At 37.5% G+C, this 9,276-nt stretch overlaps 1 protein-coding gene across 1 annotated transcript in view; it reads left to right on the top strand.

Moving 5' to 3' along the window:
• Window positions 1–626: 626 nt before the first annotated feature.
• LOC121374015 (angiopoietin-1 receptor-like) overlaps window positions 627–9,276 on the top strand; it is a 33,389-nt gene continuing 24,739 nt past the window's right edge. The window contains exon 1 of the mRNA XM_041500887.1: window positions 627–702. Coding sequence (XP_041356821.1) covers window positions 627–702 — 76 coding nt within the window. The remainder of the gene's footprint in view (window positions 703–9,276) is intronic.

The following is a 9,276-nucleotide window of genomic DNA, read 5'->3' as shown; positions in this document are numbered from 1 at the left end:
TATATATAATGCTATGGTAAATAAATTATTGTGCTCTAGTGGTATAGTTAAACAAAATTAAACTGTCGTTGTTGCTTCTGCATACATATACAAAAAATATTGACTTAGTTCTATTCAATTGATGGCAGGTAATCAAAACGTCCAATTATCCCATCGAGGAATATGTAGAACAGCCCTGATAACACATTGACAGTGCTTATAAATTCACCAATCTCAAGTGTTACCAACAAGGGGAAAAAAGCGAAAGTCATAACAAGTTATATTTCAAGAAATTAATTTATTTTTAAGCCTTTAGTTGAAAAGTTTATTTTTCTCCTGAACTCCTACGATCAGTAAACGTCTTGTTGCCATTGTTTATTGTGCCGCTGAAACCCGCGCCATTTCTTATCACAAGTATCAAGTGTTGTGACAGTTAAAGATCTAATATCGCAGCCTATAGTAATATGAAGAAAAGCCAGTAAAACAAACCCGACACCGATCCAGTGAAGAGTAGGTTAGTTTAAAATGCCCGCGCGCAGGAAGTGAATGGGTCTGAGCTGTTCCCTGTTTTTGTGAATGGATCAACCGCATCCTGCAATTAGTTTTAATTGAAAGTTCTGAGCTGCCACCAGCACAGTATACTCACTATGGCTCAAACAACCTATATCGCATGGGCTGGGATTCTATATGCGATTTGCTTGTCAGTATGTGCAAGACCAAAAGGTAAGATTGTTTTTCTTTTCTTGTTTTTTCTTTAAAAATATTATTTTAGTTTCTTGTTTATCACCATCGTCGTGATCATCATCGTCGTATTCATCATCGTCGTCGTCGTCGTGATCATCATCATCATCATCATCATCATCATCATAATCATTGTCAGTTATCATCATAAGAACCATCAATCGTCATCAGTGAAGACTAAGAAAGTTAGTTTGTTTTGTTTAACGACACCACTAGAGCACATTGATTTATTAATCATCGACTGTTGGATGTCAAACATTTGATAATTTTGACATATAGTCTTAGAGAGGAAACCCGCTACATTTTCCCATTAATAGCATCTAGTAGGTTCTTTTATTTCATTTCAACTTATTTTCATGCTTATATCCAGTTAAGGTTCAAGCACGCTGTCCTGGGCACACACCTCAGCTATCTGGGTTGTCTGTCCAGGACAGTGGATTAGTTGTTAGTTGGTTAATGGTTAGTGAGAGAGAAGAGGGTTCAGTGGCCTTACACCTACCCACTGAGCCCTTAAGAACTCGCTCTGGGATGGAGCCGGTACCGGGATGCGAACCCTGTACCTACCAGCCTGTAGTCCGATGGCTTAACCACTGCGCCACCGAGGCCGGTCTTTTATATGCACCAATCCACAGACAGAATAGCACATACCACGGCCTTTGATATACCAGCCGTAGAGCACTGGCTGGAACGAGAAATAGCCCAATGGGCCAACTGATTGAGACAATGAAGACTAACGAGCACTGTGGATTACCATTATTGATTAATACCCTAAATCCCTTATCAGTAATCTAGCTCAGTCGGTAGAGCGGTCGCCTGAGGTGCTCGAGTCAGAGGATCGAACACGCTCGGTGGACCCGTTCTCTGATTGGGTTTTTGCTTATCCCAACCAGTACTCGACGACTTGTGCACCAAAAGCCGTGGTATATGCTCTTCTATCTGTGGGGTCGTGCATGTAAAATACCCCTATCTGCTAATGGAAAAATGTAGCTGGTTTCCTCTCTAAGACTATTTAGAAGGATTAACAATTTTTCGAAATCCAATAGCCGATGAGTAATAAATCAATATGCTCTAGTGGTGTCGTTATTCATTAAAGATAAAACTGCCGATATGGACACAATGGCGCAGAATTGTTTAATTATGAGGCATGACATCAGAACTGTGTTTACAGGTTGGCAAAGATGGCAGACATTACCGTTACCACTTCAGTGTCAACCAGTTGTACCACGACTGATATATCAAAAAACTGTGGGATGGTGCATATAAAAAAATCCCTTGCCACTAATGGAAAATGTAGTGGGTTTCCTCCCTAAGACTAATGTCAAAATGTTTGATGATTAGTAAATCAATGTACTCTAGTGGTGTCTTTAAATAAAACTAACTTAACTCAACCTCAGTGTTTCGAAGCCCAAGTGTTTTTGTTTAGTTTTAAATATAAAATGCTTACAACTTCAGCTCTAACTCTCATAAACTCCCTACAAGGTCCACACAGTCTTGTCGAGCTACGGTACTGGATTTGAATCTTTTAAGAAGCATTTTGATTATATTAGAAAATTACAAGCTTTTTCTTTCTGATTAAATTATGTTCACCAGATTAGATGTTTTGATTAAAATATGTTTATGGACAGAGTTTTAAAAAATGTTATAATCTATACTTGTAGCCATTTTTTTTTTATGTCCTTGGTTACTTTAAGTTCCGAGCAAAACGCTTTTTGTCAAATGGAGAGCCAAAAAATAAGTTTAGTTCATTATATCATTTCATTACAAAATTGGCGTTCAATTATATTATAAACTCTTTAACAACCTTTCATATCCTATAAACGAATTTTGATCGTAATAGTTATTCATAGCCGCATGTTATACATGCAATTAAATTTTTTATTTTTATTTTAGATCTCGTGTATTAAAACGTTTATGTGTCTCTATTGTTTTAGTGATTTTTATACTATTTTTCATAAGTAATCAACCTTTTGTATTTTGCAATAATTGTCAAAATACATTATTTACTTCGTGCTCTTTTATTATAATTTTAAAACTTATTTGGCGTTTGTACAAACATTATTATCGGTGCTCCATAGACCCGTAGATTGAAAGTTGAAAACAATACTTTGAAAAAAAATGCAAAGCCAATATTGTTCGAAATAAATGTTTTCTTTAAATCTTATAATTGTTCCAAGACACACGATTTTCTTACAAAATAATTAAGGGCAATGTGCCACATTGTGGTTAGATTGCTTATCAGTTGTTAATATGTTATATACGGTATTAGAAAGTTAGTTTACGTTTCATGACAAGCAAGGTTGGGCCCAAGTCACATTTGGAATGCTACGTTTTAATACGAACGATCTTATAAAACATATAATATTAATTCTTGATGATGTCTAACTATTGATACTTTATATTCCATCTGTAATATTCTCCTGATTTAAAGTCAATTTAATGAGGTACTGTTTCTCTTCGCATTTGCTCGTATTTCACTGGGTAATTTGTTAAAGCCAACCTAAAACACCGTTAGTTGTGAAACGTACAAAATGGCTACCAAGATGTCTTCCGTAGCTTATTGTTATATTTGGTGATAAACAATAGCTGCATACATAATGATAGTATATTTACGTTCAAAATACTTTCACATTAAAAAAACAAAAAAACAAAACAAAACAACAAATAACAACAGAAAAGAGAGAGAAAAAAAAAACAGAGAGAAAAAAGTGGTAAATGTATTAGAATGTATTCTACAAATATGTGTCTAACTTTATTTAAGTTCCTTATTAAGTCCCTGTATATGTTTGTGTTGTGCTACATTTCAAATATATTGAACATGTAGACTATTAAACTTAACTGTGAGTAACAATAACTATGGTAATACACATGTATACATGTTCACATGTATAAAAACATCTGGCGGGAAAACGCCATCATCATGATGTAAAAACAAATTCAAGGACATCATTATATATATATATATATATATATATATATATATATATATTAAACTACAGTTTATCATGTCAAGTAACGAACAAACAAGCCATAAAAAATTCGTACACGACTTAATTTGTAAAAATATAAAATAAATAATGATGTAATCTGAAATAAAAAATTCACACAAACATGTCACGATGGTAAGATTTACTGCGGTATGGCATCGAAACACGATTGTACCAACGTGCAGACGGATATTCTCATCGTGTTATCGCGGGAAAAGGACACCACCACCCTAAAACCGGACTCGTGTTTCAGCAGCGGGGACACACACCTCGACCCCTTGGGTCCCGATAAAGTTCGGGAATGTACAAAGTGCGGACAAAATCTAACACAATGTCAGGATTAATACAAGACAAGGAAACTGAGACACCCATATCTAAAGAAAACAGGTTTAAAACTTTTTTATATATATATTTTTTTTAAAGTTAAAAATAGGAAAATAAAACACATAAAAATAGATAGCAAGTATGAATCGCCAAAATGTACTTACTGACCAATATTTCTCTTATACACACATACATAGATACACACACGCGCGCTAGCGCCCGCGCGCGCACGCGCGCGCACACACACACAAACACACACACACACACACACACACACAAACACACATACACACACACACACACGAAAATCGCAAAACAGGAACAATTTAAAACACATGCGTTACAATTGTTTCCTATGTTTTCGAACTGGAAGTGATAATTTTTAACGTTCATGCATGTATCAACCATAAAACAGCGTAACGCGTTTATTAATTTTTATGAATCAAGTATAAAGTTATTTTATCAATATAAAATATTATGAATTAACAATCGAACTCATTTAGTGGGATCATATTTAGCTGCCCTGTGAAAATCTGATTAAAATCAGCTCTATTGATCTACTAGTATTATAGACCCCGGAGCTATTTCAATCAAATTGGTTTCTGCAAGGTTTCACCATCTTGTTACAATACATAAAGTTCATGAAAATGTGTTAAAGGGACATTCCCGAGTTTGCTGCATTGTAAGATGTTTCCGACTAATAAAATATATCTACGATTAAAGTTACATATTAAATATATTTTCTTGTTTAGAATATCAGTGTCTGTATATTCAATGTGTTTTTGTCATCTTAATATTTGTACGAAGCCCAAACTGGATTTTGGCTTCAAATAATTTCGTACGTACGAAAAAACTAACTTTTAGGAAACAAAATGAAATTTAACCTAGTACAAATATTAGCACGATCAGAAACACGTTTAATATACCGCAACTAATATTTTATGCAGACAAATATATTTGTTATGTAATTACAATCGTCAAAAAGTCTCTGTTAGTCGATAACATCTTAAATATTGCAGCAAACTCAGGAATGTCTCTTTAAGAGCATTCACTGTTTCAGTGGAGATGGGGTGAAGTCATGATCTAAAGAGGCACAGGAGAGCTTGATCTTCTTTTCTCGTAGTACAATTCTCAAATATAGGCATTTTACATGACCAGAGAAACAAGAGTTACTATCGAATCCAGTCATGGCGTGCTCTATAGTTGTACTATAGCGTGACGATGATGAATGACGATAAATGGTGCCAATATTTCGTTATCAAGTGTCTCCGTATGTTTGCACATTTCCTCTTTCAAATGCAGAACATGCAGGAATGGAATGTGAGGCATCAATGGCTGATCATGTATTGACTTATCAGTATCCTCGGTGTTGATGACTATTGGCATCAAAAGTGCGGAGTTGTGAGTGATCAGGATCTATCGGCTGTAGACTGATAGCACATTGCAGTGATGGCACCTCCTCTCTTGTCAGAAAATTCGTACAGTAGGAGCCGATAAAGACCAAAATAAGTAGTACATTATCCATGGCATGTTGATGAGTGATGTTTTAACAGCTGCTGAATTGTCAGTTGGTTATGAGACAAGCACAGAAGAGATTTCAACTCATTGGCCGAGAGGAAGGTGGCCATCCTATTCATTAGAACATGGCATGACCGGATGCGATAGTAACTGTGGTCTCTCTGGTCATGACAATAGGTATATATTTGAAAACTGTATTGCAAGTATAGAAAGTCGAGTTCTCCTGCATAACTTAAAAGCACACTTCCATTTCTACAAAAATAAAGAATGGCCTTAAAATATTTGCCATGAAATTTGTGTATGGTGACAAGACGAGATCAAGGAAGCCCAGACTAAAATGTGATTTCAACATAATAACAAAGGAACAATGATGCTCCCAACAGTCAGGAACCTTCTCGAATACTATTGTATGCGCGCCAGTTATCTCACCTTCATTCAGCTCTGTCATTCCCCGGTCATCCAACTCTCTTCTGTTGACCTTAGCTAGAGCTTGGTCAGTGGGAAATGCCGCGCCGTTTGCAACAGTTACCCAATACTCTCATGAACTAAGGGTGTCACATACAGCACACATACGGTAACAGCTATGTTGACATTTCAACAGCAGAATCTTATTTTCCGAGTTCGATAGCAGTAATGACTTATACAGTTAAATTTTATGAAATAGAGTAGACCTTGTTATAACTTATTGCAAACCTTTGTTTATTTAATTTACACTTCCAGTGGACTAAAAGTATTTCGAAATATATTGCGCTTTTCAGTATTTTAATACAGCTGCCATGCCATCCATATTAGAGTTCAGGGTCAAAATTATCTGAAATTACACGAAAATGTTATGCATCCCATATTTAATTACAACAGATACCTAATTTATTATTATCCTAATTGGTTCAAGGCCTCCAGCAAGTTTCAATTTTCAGATCTGTGAACAAGGATTTGAAGATGAAGATGACCTCAAATTGCAAACATAAACTCACCTAAATATTGTGTATTCTCCTTTTAGTGTAAATAGACCCAAATATTTTAAGAGTTCCATTATATTGACAATGTCTTACTAGGGCTGAAACTCATAATAGTCTCTTTAACAACACCTCAGTACGTTTTAAACTATGGCTAATAATATTATTAACACTTACTAGACAGTCCGACAGGTCATGCGCTGCCGACACATAGGCGTCTTCCACCGATCAGCAGCAAATGATCTTTTATATGCATAAGTTACTCATCTATAGACAGGATAGACACATATCATGGTTTGTGGTATACCATTCGTGTAGCAAAGGTTGGAACGGGGAGGAAATCCTATGTCTCCATCGAGAGAGATCGAACCTACTACCTATCGTACTGCAGACAAGCGCCCTATCACTGAGGTGCACTTAGTGAGACAGGCAGACAGATAGACAGACAAAGAGACAGATAGACAGTCAGACCGACCGACCGACAGACAGACAGACAGTCAACCAGTCAGACAGATAACCAGTCAGACAGACAGCCAGTCATACACACAGACAGTAAGACAGACATACAGTAAGACAGACAAACTGTAAGAGAGACTGTCAGTCAGACAGACAGACAGCCAGTCATACAGTCAGACAGACAGACAGACTGTCAGTCAGACAGACAGACAGACAGACAGTCAGGCAGACAGACAGACAGACAGACAGACAGACAGACAGACAGATAGACAGGCAACCAGTCATACAGACAGACAGGCAGTCAGACAGACAGACAGACAGACAGTCAGTCAGACAGACAGACAGTCAGTCAGTCAGACAGACAGACAGACAGACAGACAGAAATACAGGCAGTCAATCAGTTAGTCAGTCAGACAGACAGACAGACAGACACTGAATACACCAGACCAGACAGAAAAGTACATATTATCAAAGATGTCTTGCTGGTATTGTGGATTTGTAGATTGATAGACTGGAGAGGGGTGAAGTAGTGTTTCAATATTCACAAAAAATGAACGTGATTAAAAGTGCAGTGACCTACTGAAAAGCGATACAGACACGTATCTAGAAACCAGCATGTGTACTAACAGCTGTATCTGCATGTCGTGACGTCACCGAGGTACTTCGATACAGGATGGGGAAGTCGTCACTAAGGCGGTATCCAATTAAGTAGCCGTGTCTTTCAAGTGAGGTTTTCCGACAAATCTGATGACATCACGAAAATCACGAACAAAACAGAACACAAGCTTAATAATCAGAGAGAAATCAAACAAACGGTTTCTTTGTCTATGTGTTTCATTTCATGGACTCAAATTTAAGATTAAAGATAAAACGTTTCATCTATGGGAATAAAATTTGTATTTTTTTAAATTACAGACGTCACGTAATGCCCGCGCAATCAGAACAACAACAACAAAAAGTTTGTTTTGTTTAACGACACCACTAGAGCACATTGATTTATTAACCATCGGCTATTGGATGTCAAATATATGGTCATTTTGACGCAGTCACAGAGAGGAAACCCGCTACATTTTTCCATTAGTAGCAATGGATCTTTTTATATACACCATCTCACAGACAGGATATCACTTACCACGGCCTTTGATATACCAGTCGTGGTGCACTGGCTAGAACGAGAAATAGATCAATGGGTCCCCGACGGGGATCGATCCTAAACCGACCGCGCATCAGGCGTGCGCTTTACCACTGGGCTACGTCCCACCCCAGAACAACAAAGCGCGTTTTAAATGGCATTTCATTATTTAAAAAACTGGTATATCAAAGGCCGTCGTATGTGCTGTCCTGTTTGTGGGATGGTGCATATAAAAGACCCCTTGCTACTGATGGAAAAATGTTGCGGCTTTCCTCTCTAAGACGATATGTCAAAATTACCAAATGTTTGACATCCAATAACCTATGATTAATATGATTAGCAATGTGCACTAGTGGTGTCATTAACAAATAAAAACCCTTCTTCTTCATTATAAAATAACATTATAGAGGCATTAGGCGGAAGCGGGAAGCAGATATATGTATACTTTTCCAAAAACTAATCCTGGCTAAAATAAGTATGATAAGGTGAATCTGAATGAAGATTTAATGCATTTTACTTAAGCAATGTTTGGTTATTCTCGCTGGCCTCCAAAACTATGTTTCACTGAAGCAAATATGTCAGGTGCACCACAACTAGTTAAAGGCCATGGTATGTGCTTTGCTGTCTATGGGAAAGCGTATATAAAAGATCCCCTGCTGCATTAGGAAAAGCCCTTATGGGCAGCCTAGGGAGACATCAACATCAGCTAGGTCTAATTAACGAGATACTCTCGGCTTACTAAATTCCAAAACTATACGTAGCACCCTATCTTTACCTTTTGGCTGACCGTTCAAAAATGCGCCTAATTTCCTTCAACAAAATGCGCACCCATTCTCTTTGGCTTAATCCTATTGGACATTTCCATTGCACCATGCCACCCTTCGCCTGTTACAGGCTCCGATCGGGCTACTGGTGCTCCCTTGCATCTGCCAGGGCAGGCGGTCCACCCTCCAACCCACCCCACCCTTTCCTGTCCTGGACGGAAGAGCCGACCGAGGCCGACACTTGTGCCCAGGACAGGCTTGCGCTACAACAGCTTTCACTGAATGTGCACGTTAATTCTCTTGAACTTTAACTTAGGAAATTTGTAGCGGGTTTCCTTTGATGACTACGTGTCATAATTACTAAATGTTTGACAAGTAGATAATGAATTAATCAATGTGCTCTAGTGGTGTCGTTAAACCAA

Source organism: Gigantopelta aegis, chromosome 6, assembly GCF_016097555.1.
Source record: "Gigantopelta aegis isolate Gae_Host chromosome 6, Gae_host_genome, whole genome shotgun sequence".
Classification (NCBI taxonomy): domain Eukaryota; kingdom Metazoa; phylum Mollusca; class Gastropoda; order Neomphalida; family Peltospiridae; genus Gigantopelta; species Gigantopelta aegis.
The sequence above is the reverse complement of the archived record's forward strand: the minus strand, read 5'-3'. Positions and strand labels throughout refer to the sequence as shown.